This window comes from Bos mutus, chromosome 3 (assembly GCF_027580195.1).
Source record: "Bos mutus isolate GX-2022 chromosome 3, NWIPB_WYAK_1.1, whole genome shotgun sequence".
NCBI lineage: Eukaryota > Metazoa > Chordata > Mammalia > Artiodactyla > Bovidae > Bos > Bos mutus.
In genome coordinates, this window is record NC_091619.1 from 4,484,194 (window position 1) to 4,497,639 (window position 13,446).

At 46.7% G+C, this 13,446-nt stretch overlaps 1 protein-coding gene across 4 annotated transcripts; it reads right to left on the reverse strand.

Moving 5' to 3' along the window:
* Positions 1 to 60: 60 nt before the first annotated feature.
* DEDD (death effector domain containing) lies at positions 61 to 10,016 on the reverse strand. 4 transcript variants are annotated; one of them, XM_070366363.1, is made up of 6 exons: positions 9,791 to 10,016; positions 8,017 to 8,049; positions 2,064 to 2,452; positions 1,756 to 1,863; positions 1,316 to 1,462; positions 61 to 558 (listed from the first exon to the last, which is right to left on the reverse strand). In XM_070366363.1, the coding sequence occupies exons 3-6, from the start codon at positions 2,386 to 2,388 to the stop codon at positions 182 to 184; spliced, it is 957 nt and encodes a 318-aa protein (XP_070222464.1). In that variant the 5' UTR covers positions 2,389 to 2,452; positions 8,017 to 8,049; positions 9,791 to 10,016; the 3' UTR covers positions 61 to 181. The 4 variants fall into 4 exon arrangements, with proteins under 4 accessions (XP_070222464.1, XP_070222468.1, XP_070222457.1 ...); XM_070366367.1 differs by lacking the exon at positions 9,791 to 10,016 and adding an exon at positions 9,631 to 9,725; XM_070366356.1 differs by lacking the exon at positions 8,017 to 8,049 and having other exon boundaries at positions 9,791 to 10,014.
* Positions 10,017 to 13,446: the final 3,430 nt, after the last annotated feature.

A 13,446-nucleotide genomic window follows, 5' to 3' on the forward strand; every position in this document is an offset into this window, starting at 1 on the left:
CATGGGTGCAGGGAGGGGTGGGGGACACCACTTCCATTTTTCTTTTGTCTTTTCCTTTAAAAAAAAAAAAAAAGGCAGGGGTGTGATTGGTTGGAAGGGTAGAGAACAAACCCCAGAACAGTATGTAAGCTCCAGAGGTGGGCGGTGAGAAGTCCCCAGAGAAGTGAGAAGGGGAAAAAGGTCAGGGCAATGCTTGCAGCATCAAGTTCCTCAGGAGTTTCTGTCGGCCCAGCTCATAGTCCTCCTCGTCCACATTCACCAGCAGCTTAATGGCTTCGTGGCCCACAGCCTGCTTGAGGGAGTCTGTGATAAAGACACCTTTAAGTGCCTCTAGTAAGGAGCCATTGATGTAGTCGCGCCAGAATGCATCGAGGTAGGTGAGCTCAGAGAACTTGATGTCACAGATGATGGAGCCCAGGTCCCGGGACTTGAGGATGGTGTTGGCCTGGTTAAAGCGCTCAAACTGGCGCTCAAGTGGGTCCTGCTTGTTAGAAAAGACGTTGCCCTGCAGAGCAGTCTCATGCTGGCAGTATTCAGCCCGAACCCGCAGTCTGATGTCTGTGGGGAAAAGAAGACACACAGAAGAGATTGCAGTGAGAGCTGAGTCTACACCCAAGTTTTGAAAAGTTGAAAAGAACGGCAGAGTAGCACAGTTGGGAACAACACCTGACAGCTTCTCTACCTCTTCCCAGGACTAGTTCTTTTCTATGAAGCTCTGAAATCCTTGCCTCAATTCAAGAGGTTCCCTTACATGGGACATGCCCAGGTCAGATTATTTCCATCACTCACAAGTAGCACCTTGATTCTAAGAGATTTTCCTAATTAACAGAAGTTCACTTTAATATTCTATCATGACTTGAGTCATACTACAATAAGGATGTCCTAAGAGCATCCTTTTCATCTAGTTATTACTTAGAAAGAGTTGACATGTACTCTGCCACAAAGACAGAGTTCTCCACCCAGAGACTGTAACATTCAACCTCACTGTGCAACAGCAGTCAAAGTGAGCCTCGCTCTAAATAGCCTAAGCTGCCCAGTGTTCTGAGGCTTCCCAGGTGGCGGTGGGGGGAAAGAACCCAGCTGCCACTGCAGGAGATACGAAGAGACAGGGATTGGGAAGATCCCCTGGAGAAGGAAATGGCAACCCTCCAGGATTCTTGCCTGGAGAATCCCATGGACAGAGGAGCTTGGTGGGCTACAGTCCAGTGTTGCAAAGAGTCGGACACGACTATAAGCAACTCAGCATGCCCAGTATTTCAGCAGTTCTATTTCCCCTCCAGTCTACTCCGCCTCTAGAACCCTTGAACTTTCTCACCGCATGTCTGCTTCTCCTTGGGATCTGGTGTCACTGACTTCCGGCGTTTCCGCTGGCTCCCAAGTGTGGCTCTCCCTCGAGCTGGCCGCTTGCTACACATCTGAGGGCCCGAAGCAGGGCAGCACACCACAGGATAGTGGGGAGGCACTGACCAGAGGGAAACAGGGAGACACAGCAGGGGAAAAGCAGAAACAGAGACAATTCACTTGGAATGTGGAGGGATCATTCAGACTCAGCACTACAGCAGTATCAATAATGGGACTTGAAAGGCAGACACAATATGGGAACCATTATAGGACCTAGATGAAGCATTAACACCTCATCTGATTTTGAAGGAGGAGCAGATGTGGGAGGACAGTGTCCTTTCATTTAGGCTGGCAAAAGATGGGTCCAGCATCCTCTTTCTTGATTATGGAAATTAGGGAGAGTTAATATCTCACCTGTTTTAGGGGGGTGGGGAGGCCTCGGTTCTGGGTCGCTGAGGGCTCTGGGTGTCACATAGCGAACTGATGTCTCCTCCAGGTATTTGTCTACAAGATCAGGGCACACTGTAGGGGGAGAGGGACTCACTCAGGAGAAGATACACCCTTCCCTTCTCCTAGTCCAATCCTCCAATGCACCTCGAAACGTCCTTCTCAGGACTCCCCGGAGTCAATGCCTCCTTCTGCCTGGACGCCTACGCTGCTGACTCCGGGCCGCCCACAGCTCTCCCCTGATCCCAGGGTCCCAGCCCCAAGTGCACCCTCACCAGCCCGTCTCCGCTTGAGAGTGACGTAGGGCAGCAGGTCATGGCGAGTGATGATGCGCAGCAGCTGCAGCACCTGGCGGAAGTTACTCTCATCACAGCGGCCCTGGCGCTCCAGCGCCAGTAAGAAGTCACGTCCATTTCGGATGAGGCCACGCTCGTGGTCATCAATGACGTCAACAAAGAGGAAGGAAAGAACACGCACGTCTCTGTGTGTCAGGTGGGTGCCCACGATGTCAAACATGCGGTGCAGGCTGTACAGCCCGTGCTCCTGCTCACCGTGCTCTTCGGGCCACACCTGGCTTGCCCTCCGCTTTAGGCCCGCCATGCTGGGGGCTCAGGTACACAGTGCTTTCCAGAATCCCTGCTCAGCAGCTGCAATCCCCACTATACTGTAAGGACAAGGAAAGAACCTGTGAACCACTCAATGTTAGGAACTAGTCTTAGCCGATCCTATATTCTCAGAGGCTAACACAATGCCTGGCACTGTGTAGTGCTTAATGAGCATTTATTAATTTTTACAAAGTTGTTGATTTTTTTGGCTCACTGTGCAGCATGCAGGATCTTATGTCCCTTGATCAGGGATCGAACTCACATCCCTTGCATTGGAAGCATGGACCCTCAACCACTGGACTGCCAGGGAAGTGCCTGTAAAATATTTATTAAAAAATAAAGCACAGAGCTCTCTATATTCAGCAGATAGTGCCCTAAGTCCAGATCTTACTAGAGAAAGATAGTCACATCTGCTAAGGAAGACTCACTAATTTGCAAGTTTAGTGTTACATATTCAGCAGACATTGTTGCGATTGTTGCTCTGGCCTCCAAAATACTGTTTTTGGTCCTGTGTGCTCTCCCTGACAGTGCCCCTGATCAATTCATCCCTTAAATGAAAGCAAAATGAAGAGAAGTAGAAAATTCACTCTAAATTCTAACACAGAAGCTGCATCAGATAAACTTAGGGGCTGACAGCAGGGAAACTGAAAGTCTGAACTAGTTTTAATTCTGCCCATATAAACTGTAGCTACGTGACCTTAAGTAAGTCACTTAGCTTGAAAGCCTCAGTGTCCCCATCTACAAAACAAGGAGGAAAGACTACTCCTCAGAGTTATTAAGAATCCAGTGAGAATATGCACATAAAATCACCGTAAAACTTTTCTAACTGGTTAGGAGATTTCAAAGAGACAAGCATCCTTGGCCTCTGCAGACCAGACTCATCCCTTCACAGACCTATCCTCATTTCTCCTACAATCAAATCAAGTCCAGGAGAATAATAACTGCTGAGAAAGTTAATCAAATATCCACCAAAACTCATGGATTTAAATCAACAAACATCACTACGCTCCTACACTGAGCATTCGTGGAATTCTCCTATGCCACCTGTATTCTCCTGATGGTCACACACCATTTGGATCTATGCCACTGTCTAACCTTTCCTCATGGTTGTCGTTTACCAATCCCCCGTCAATGACCAAGCACAGTCCTACATTTATGATGCATTTTGGCATTTGATTCACACATTTCCTCCATCATTGTGGGTAATGTCAGTGACCCAGCTAAAAACCAATCCTCAAGTCAAACAGCTTTCATCTCTAGCCACTCATATTTACTACCCTACCAAGTACCACCCAATACTACTACACCCTCTGACCACAACCTCCAATCACCCAAACAATTATAAATTCCTGTTGATACTACTTTCTATTTCCTAAATTTGCCTCACCTTTCCACCCCCCTACTACCATCATGCTGGTTCAGGTCCCAATAATCTCTCACCTGGATTACTGCAGAAGCCTCTTTAAGGGCTCTCCTTACAACCAATCTTAACCTGTCTAAATCCATCCCCTACATCCAGCTAGATTATCTAAAATGCACAACTGACCACATCACTTTTCATCTTAACACCTCTCCACAATTCTCTCCTTGAGTTTCCCAGGTGGTGCTAGTGGTAAAGAACCCACCTGCCAACGCAGGAGACATAAGAGATGTGGGTTTGCTCTCTGGATCAGTAAGATCCCCTGGAGGAGGACGTGGCAGCCCACTCCAGTATTCTTGCCTGGAGAATCCCATGGACAGAGGAGCCTGGCGGGCTACAGTCCACAGCGTTACAAAGAGTCAGACACGACTGAAGTGAATTCACATGCACAATCCTCTCCTTACCAATAAGAATACTCCAGATTCCTTACCCAACACACCAAACCATCCAAGATCAGGTCTTTGTCACTTTTTATTTCTCTAACGTTAATCATTAGTCTATAGTTCACATATATCACACAACTCATTTCTCCATAACTATCTTTAGACTATTCTCTTTGCCTGAGTGGCCCTTCCCTTCTTTTCCATATGCCCCATTACACCTTTTTTCAGATGGCTAATTCCTACTCATCCTTTAAGAATCAGTTCAGGGACTTCCTTGGTGGTCCAATGGTTAAGAATCTGACTTCCAAAGCTGGGGACACAGGGTCAATCCCTGATGGAGAACTAAGATCCTACATGCCACAGGGCAACTAAGCCCATGTGCCACAACAGACGATCCTGTGTGCCTCAGCTAATACCCCACGCAGCCAAAAATGAAATAAATAAATACTAAAAAAAAATACTAATAAACAAATACTAAAAAAAAAAAAAAAAAATCAGTCCAGATGCCATCTTCAAATTCATTCTCTACAGCCCATGCTGGGGTTAAGTAGGCCTCTTCCAAGTTCCTATGGAACACTGTACATATATTTCCCTTAAACCATTTATCAGAGGGTACGAAAATTACCTGTACGCCTATCATATCTTAAGCAACTCAAGTAGAGGGACTAGGTCATATTCATCTTTATAGCTATAGTGCCGAGCAATGGACAGGGCTTGGCATATACTAGGAGCAACCTGCTGTTGAAATGAACTGAACCTCCAAGAGATCTCCACAAGCAATACCAGTTAAGAATAAACTCACTTAAGTCCAAGAGTAAGAGGACCCCATTAAAAGTACACGCAGCTCAGGTAACATGCATATTCTCTAGCGTTCCCCATACTGTAAAACTACCACTACCATAGCAACCTACTCAACAATAATACAGGCTGTTCTGTCCATTTTATACTCCAAGAAACTGAGGCTATGTTAAAAGGGAGAATAAAATGATAAACTACTTCAGAAGAGTCAAGCAACTGTAGACTCAGAAAACTGAAGAGCAAGTAGGACCTGGTCTTCTCTTTTAATCCTGAAACAAATGCACAGAGAGACTCACACCCTTAAGAAAACGGGAGGTCCAACCTGAAATCACCTAGCCCTGTGACATGGGTTCAGAATGTGGACAGGAAACACAGCCCACATCTAGTTATGAGAACCAGACATCCCACCCAAAGCATGGGAAACAACTGGGAATATGGCTACTCAACTGTTGACTGGTTTTCCTCGTTTCTTCCTCTCGTTTCCCCTGCTACAGTCACTGGCTACAAATAGAGGGGCCTGAAGGAAAACAACTTCTTGCTCATAGCAGAAGGCTCACATGAGAAAACTGAGCCTCCTTAGAGCCCCTACAACTTCGCCTTGTTCCTATCCCACCTGTTCCCCTTGGCCAGCTGTCTATTCTGTGGATCCCAGAAAAAAACAGATGGGCAGGTTTCACATTCAACCAATCAGAAAAGTAGGCTGCTCCAGAGTTCCCTAGTTCAAAGTGTCCTGACTATAAACCCCAGGAAATTGTCCCCACATACCTGGTCACTGGAAAATGAAGCAGAATACAAGAAAGCCCTGTGGTCCTAACTATATATCAATGGATGCAATTCTACGATAGACCTCAATTCTGAGGGTTACATCCCTAGATCTGAGGGGGAAACAGCCACTGTTAAGTCGTAGATCCTAGGCTGGGTCAAAGTGACAGGATTTATCAGAGCTTCTAGGTCAGTGGTTCTCAATCAGGGCAATTTTGCCCACCAGGGGACATTCAGCAATGTCTGGAGACTTTTTAGATCGTCATGAATGGGGAGTGGGAAGTGAGGGTGGTAACGGAGGGCGCTGCTGGCATGCAATGAGTAAATGCAATGGATAATGCCAGACATCCTATAAAGCACAGGATGGCCTCTTACAACAAAGAATTATCTGATCCAAAATATCAATAATGCTAAAGATGAGAAATCCTATTCTAGATGGAGCATGATGAAGGGTCAAAAGAAGAGACAGCACTGTCACTTGCCATCTTCTATCTGGAGAAGGAAGTCATCTGGTCCCTCCAACCAAAACCCAGCAAACAATATTCCAGAAGAAGAGCCAGTCAGACAAAGACTCATTTAACTTAACTAAGGAGTTTCATCCTGCTCCAGCTTTGGCTTCTCTATCACCTGCTGCTGCCATTTAGGTGAACAGCAGGGACAGGGCTACACTCCCTTCCACCCCATCCCAGGAGGTATAATCTGACCTAATTCAATCTAAATTGCTGTGAAGATTAGAGAAATGCCATCCTCTGCAAGACAGAAAGGACCCTGCACTGAAACCTTGCAACCATCTTTAAAGTCCCCAAATGAGATCAAGAGCAGACCCTTCTTTGTTAGGCTGCTGAGCAGACTTACAGCACTTATGCAATAAAGCAAAATGTACAAGAGGGAGAAGTTTCCCAAGGCCATGCTTGTCCTTGGGAGAAATGTCAGGAGGCTGACATGCAGGCTAATAGGCAGCCCTCCCCACTTAATTATCATCTGTGATGGCGAGTTCACTCACTCAGCAATCCACATGCGGGTTCCAAGAATCTAACTTCAGCACTCAAAGAACGTGGCCAACTTCCTCTTAAACCAAAATATATTCAGCTTACTGTGGCAGTGAATCGAGGGAACTACGCAGAAATTATACAGAGATTCTAGATGAAAAGTATCAGAGCAGTGAGGAGAATGTACATCCTCCAAACAGAAGATGAGGAAGAACTTCAGAATCTTGGTGCCTGAAATACTGCCAGACAGCAGAGACAACACTCCAGTAAACAAGAGTCCTGATCCTGCAGGCTGGTTTGGGTCTATCTGGGAGCCTAACATCTAGATCACCCGGGAGGGGTTCCCGAGACTAATCCTTTATTCTGATGAATTGCTGCATTTCCGGGCACTGTAGGAGTTTTTATTGTTTGTTTTCTTTAGGTAGGCACAAGCCAGCCAAGGGCCAACAGTCTCTATGTATCTACAGGCCTTCCTCTCGATTAATTGTTGTCTGTTAGGTTTCTACTCCCAAGCAAAGTCTAGTTTCATTCCAACCAGGAATGAGATCTGTATTTTTTGAGGTATTTGATTTTCTCAGAAGCCCTTGGAAGTCATGTGGAAGAAATTAAAGAGAGTGATGTCTTAAAATGAAAACAACAGTAGTTTCATCCCAACAGAACTGGAGGTGTCTGACTCTCTCACAAGCCCTTTTGAGAGGGAAAATCTGAGAAAGGGTGATGTCTTAAAACTTGAAATATAAAGGATATGGAAAAACCTTAAAAATGACTAAAACTACATAAAGAAAGAGCTTTCTTGCTGGTAGGACCCAGAAAATGTAACCAAATATCTGGAAGTCAGAATTACAAAGTATGTTTTCAAAATGAAACTTCCAAAACAACTAGGAGAAAGAGTAAGCTGGAAGAAAAGCCTGCCCGCAGCAGCCCGCAGCAGGTGTCTCAGCAACCCTCCAAGGCAACCTTGGGAGACACTGTGCTAGAGTACAAAATTCCACATGTTTACAAATGTTTCTCTCAGAGCTGACCAAGACAACTAGACAGTGACAAAACAGGGCTGGAGGCTGGTCCTAAGACACCTAATTTCTGTTCTCTTTTCCCTCCTATCAGTTTCCAGCGACCTAAAGAGACAACGACTGTAACAAATCTTATGCACTTGGTTGGGTGAGTGAAAACCCATTTTTCCTGTCATCTACTCCATTACTGCACTCAACCCTCAATATGTCATTTCCATTCCCTTTCATTGTTTGAAAACAAACAAAAAGTTCCAGACTTACCTCTGCAGGAAACTTAATTTCCCAGGTCTCTTCCTAGCACAAGATTCAAAGCCAGCAGCAAAACAAAAACAAATAAGGGGGGAAAGTGTCAATTTTCAAGCTTTACTTTGACACCTCAAAGGCCCAAAGAGTCAATTTCAGCTGCAAAAATATACAGACAAGCCTAAAGCTATTTCAATTGTAATGATACACTCTAAGCTAAATGGGAGAACTCACTTCCAACAAAGTCCCCAGGCTTTCCTAACCTTCTATTACCCAATTCACTAAACAATACCAACTCTGAGAATGTCCAGTCTCAGTGGTTTACGCAAAAAAGTCCCAAATTTAACAACTTGTAGGGGGGAAACCAATTATCCTCTGACACCTCACTCCTCACTCTCTTGTGAGGCCCACCTACTTTGTTATACTATCAACACTGACTTCATCTTTAGATGAACCAGGAGGAAAGTGGTTACAGCGAAAGGCGGCACCTTCTTTTCATCACTTCACTTGAGAGACCGCAACTATCCTCCAAATTCTGTCTTCACTCTTTCCCTTACCTAGTACACAGTGAGAACGAAAAACCCACTGGGGCAGGATCCACTCAAACACCTACATTTCACCGGGAACATTTTTTTATACACGGGTACTGACCCTCCCTCCCAGCACTAAACAGCAAAATAAACAATCTGGAAACTAAAGCGCTCATTTAATTAGCACGGCTGCCCAGATGCCATCCTGCGTTTTCTGATCCCTTTCTCAGACTTCAGAGCCTTGACTTCAGCATACAGAGGCCCAACACGGCATGCATGTTTCCCCATTCCGACATCGATAATTACTTAAAACTAGGAAAGTCCTTTACTCCTTCCACACAACAGCGATACCAGGGTCCGCCTTGCCCCTTCTTTTCGTAACCAGGAAAAACAAGGGTGCTTTGGGAAATCCAGCTGAACCTTCATCCAACCCCAGTTCTCTAAACCCACAAGACCATTCCCTTCTGCCCGTCCCACCCTAGGAAAAGCTAAAAGGCCTGGCAATTAGAATTGGCTGCAACTGATGCTGCTTAACTCTGCTCTCTCTTCCTTTCCACAGGGGAAAGGGAAACCCCTGAACCTCTATCATTCGTGCAGCTCCACTGTCCTATCTCCCATCCCATTCCCCTTCCTCCCAAACTTTCCTCCTAGTCTCTCACTTTCTCCATTACCTCGTTACACCGACACGCTCTCCAGTCCCCAAACCTCCGTTTTCTCCTTTTCCACCCAAATTCTCCCCTAGGCCCTTCCCCCTCCCACCTCCAATTTAACACCTTCAGAACCTCCCCCCAGACGTCTCAAACCCAATCTTCACCTCTCACCTCCCCACTACAGCCCTAACGCGAGTCCAGCTCTTCTTCCCACCACTTGCCACAAGCCCCCTTCTCCTTCACACCCTCAGCCCCTCCCTCCCGCTCCTGCCCCCTTGGCCCGGCGGGCTCGCAGCCCCACTCCCCACCTCGGCCTCTCTAACACCCCCAGCCCGGCCCAGCCTCGGCCCTTGTTTACGCCCCTCCCCTGCCCCACTCCTCCGCCTCGACCCTGCCTTCCCGCACAGTTGCCACCTCCCCCGCACGCCCCCTCGGCCGCTCCCCTCCCCCACCTCGCAGCGTCCCGTCACCTCCCTCTCCTGAGGTTCTCAAGCTGGACGTCGCCACCGCCTCCCCCTCCACTTTCCTTCCCCAAGCCCTTCGCGGCCCCGCCCGGCCCCGCCCCGTCCCGCTCGACTCCCCCTCCCCACTCCGGCCGCCCCGCCGCCTCACTCTCGGCTCAGGTTCGGCGCCGCCATGTTGGATCCATCCGCGCCGCGCTCCCGGGCCTGTCTCACGGCGCCGCATCCGGGCTCCAGCCGCCGCCGCCGCCGCCGCCGCCACCGCGGGCGTGGGGGAGGGGAGAGGCGGGCGGGGGTGGCTGCATCCTGAACACCGCCTCCCGGAACCTGGCCGGTTAGTGGCGGCTTCGAGACCATAGTGAGGCATGAGCCGGAGTAGCCATGCTAGGTGAGGGCAGCCTGGCAGCGGCATTAAACAGGGAGTGGATAGCTTCACTTTGGTACCGGAGACTAGAGATTGGCAGCCATCTTGCTTTGGGGCAAGCTGGCAACGCACGTTTTTCTTCTCTACGGCTTTAGGGCGGTAGTAAGGCCTGTGAGAGGTTGCACTCTCTAGTGTGGAAACGTTGGTGGGACCCGAGCTGGCTGGTGTCGACCTCAAGATCCACTGACAGACTGCGACTGGCAGCCATGACGCAGAAGGGCGGAATGTTACGAGGGTCCGATTGCCCTACGAACTTGGGGGAAGGTTCACGGTCTGGGTTTGACCTTTGCCCTGAGCTTCCTGATAACCCGGACGTTCCGTAAACTTAGGTCCGGAACAGAAATCACTGGTCTGTTGCCCTCTCGGATTTCACTCTTTGAGCATTTGCTTTTTGAGCACTCGCTTCCTGAAGGAAGTGTCACCTGAGCTGAATCCTGGACTGTTGGGAATTGGGGGTGGGAGACTGGGTACCTTCTGGAGCTGCCAGCAGTATGGTATGGCTAAAGAGGGGTAAATAGATGAGTTCTGTGAGGTTGGGAGGGGCTAGTTTACGCAAGGCCACGTAAATTATTTTCCTAAGGATAATGAATAGGTTTTGAAGAGTCTTAGCTGAGGTGTAAACAAATACATTTGCATTTTAAAAGATCAGGGGTAGCAATGGGTAGAATGAATTGGAGGGGGCGAAGTTAGACCCAAGAACGGTTAGGACGCTCTTATCCCGAAGAGAGATCACAGTGGTCTGGCCTGTAAAAGGGTGTGTACCGATGGTGGCGGGGGAGGGTGGGAATGATCCGAAATGGATATGAGGCCGAGGGAGGAATCCAAGGTTTTTCTCGGTGTTCTGGCTTAGGCACCTAGGGACTAATGATGCCATTTTCATTATTTGAGGTCGGGGAAGGTGGGGGAGAGAATGAGTTTTAAGTGCCTGTGGGATATCCGTTAGACAATGGAATGTTACATAATGTGGGTTGGGAGTCCAAAAGGAAAGTTTAGTGTGTGTTGTTGAAACCATGGAAGTGGATAAGATGGCCTAGAAAGAGGAATACCTGCATTTAAGAGATGAGGTGAGGAAAGAGGGAAAAAGAGGACACCGAGAAGGGACAAGTAGAAAGAAGAAACCAGAAATATCAAGGAAATTGGTCAGTATTAAAGCAGAAAAAAAAAAAAAAAATCGCGTTAAGATGTGGACTACAATGTGTCCGTTGGATTTTGCAACAAGTAAGTCATTTAGTAACTTTGGAGAAAGCTGTTTCAAAAATATGGTGGGGTAGAAACAACGAGGTAAATTGAGTTACTAGAAAGGCACAATGTATAAAGACAATTTTCATCACAATGTTAATGGTAAAAAGGGGATAGCAGCAGGGGATAGCATATGGGAGAATTTCACAGAAAAGGAAGGAATTTTAGATAACTGTGGGACAGCCAGATAGAATTGTCCAAATGACAGTTGAATGTACGAATCTAAAACATGGGAGAAAGTTATATTAAGTTGGAAAAAAAAAAAGCAAGTGCAAAAGAATACACGCATATTTATACAAGTATTAAAAAATGAGTTATGAAATGGGCTTGGGAGGGATGAAACATACTTTTTATTTTAGATTCATTTTTACTGTTTGAATTTGTTTTACTGTGTACATAACATACATTACTTTTATAGAAAGCTGCTTTTTAAAAACTCCAATGATGTATAGGCCAGAAATTCTGAATCATGGACATTAGAGTGGTTGTTGAAGCCATAGATTTGAATACGCTCCCCCAGAGAGCAGCAGAGGGCTATGCAGAGGCCTTGGTGAAGTCTAGCACTGAAGCCGTAAGTAGAAGAGCCCTTGGAGAATCTTTGGAAAGGAACAGCCAGTGAGGAAGAAAAAACCCTGGTTCCTAGTTGTCACAGAATTAGAAGGAAGAGAGTGTGTCAAGAGGAGAAGTTGTCGAAAGCGTCAGCTATCCCCAGAAAGGCAGCTAACAGGGAAAGTTAAAAGCTATCTCCAAACTCAGGTTTCCAGGAAACTTGGCATAAAGGTAAAATCCATATCTTGAACCTTCACTAGATATTATTGAAATTCAACGTCTGTGCTATTCCATCATTATATGTCACAGCTGACAACCCCAGTCTTTCAATGCGTCTTCAAATAAACACCAGCCAATTCTTGCACCATGAATGTTTTCACATCAAGAATGCTTCCTCTCCCATTCTTTATTAAAGCCCTTAGGCTGCCATCAAGAAAAACTTGTGTTGCCAGAAATGGTAAAGTTAAGGAATTGAAAGTAGGAGTATAGGTTGAGAAGACCAAGAACTAACTACTGATCAAGTGGATTTTCCTAAAACCACCCAGATAGGAGGGCTTCCCAGGTGGCACTAGTGGTAAAGAACCTGCCTGCCAATGCAGGAGACCTAAGAGACACAAGTTAGAAACCTGGGTCAGAAGATCCTCTGGAGGAGGGCATGGCAACCCACTCCAGTATTCTTGCCTGGAGAATCTCAGGGACAGAGGAGTCTGGCTGGCTACAGCCCATAGGGTCTCAAAGAGTCGGACGACTTAAGTGACTTAGCACATACATACACATACCCAGTTTGGCACAGAGGGATTATTTAATAGGCACAGGAGTTTTCAGTAAGCAGGAGGGATAAAGGACAGTAGAGCCAAATGGTATAAGCTTCAGAGAAGGAGTTTTTACAAGAGGATGAGAGCATGATCATCTGAAAGTAGCGGTGAACTAAGGAGAAGCATGGTCCCCTGCCCCCGTTTCCTGCAGGATTGGGAAGAATAAACAGTCTCTACTTTACAAGGTTGAAAGGAAGAGATATCCATTAGAAAAAGCCAAAACTGTCTCTCCCCTCTTCACCACCACCCCATACTGGAACTCTTCCCTTGTGAACAGCCTGCACTCCATCCTCATTTTCTTAAGATTACTCTTTTTCCTAGAGTAAGAGTCATCAGGGCAGAGGTTGCTACCTGTAATGTATGATATGGGGATGTGCCCCCACCCACATAAGCTCATAAAAGAGACAGACAGGCACTACTTACAATTGAATCGTATTCTCTCCCTATCCATATTAGGAAGTGGTTTGATGCCTAGCAATCTTGACATCATGGTGGGAATTCCTTTCCAGGAGCCCATCTCTCTTCCAAACTTAAGCCAACCCCATTTAGAGGATTAGAGAAGAGAGGCCTTCTCTACTGCTGTGGTGTCTTATCTGCTCAGTGCAGCCTCTGGGGAGATGACCTATCACCCTCTTCACTCACAATGGAAAGATAAAGAAAAGGACTGGAATTTTTCTTCATTAGGCCTGCAAAGTAATCCCTCTTCCTGTATAGGACTATACCTAATCCTTTTCCCTAGGGCCAAACCTTAACTAAATTTTACAGATTCCAGACATTGGG

What these genes read in the sequence shown, in the direction of transcription:
- DEDD (XM_070366363.1), bottom strand. Translation starts at nt 2,388, where the DNA reads ATGGCGGGCCTAAAGCGGAGGGCAAGCCAGGTGTGGCCCGAAGAGCAC. An exon ending in TCTCAAGCGGAGACGGGCTG is followed by an intron (nt 1,864 to 2,063) that starts GTGAGGGTGCAC and finishes CTCCCCCTACAG; the next exon opens with TGTGCCCTGATCTTGTAGAC. An exon ending in TCCCCACCCCCCTAAAACAG is followed by an intron (nt 1,463 to 1,755) that starts GTGAGATATTAA and finishes CCCTCTGGTCAG; the next exon opens with TGCCTCCCCACTATCCTGTG.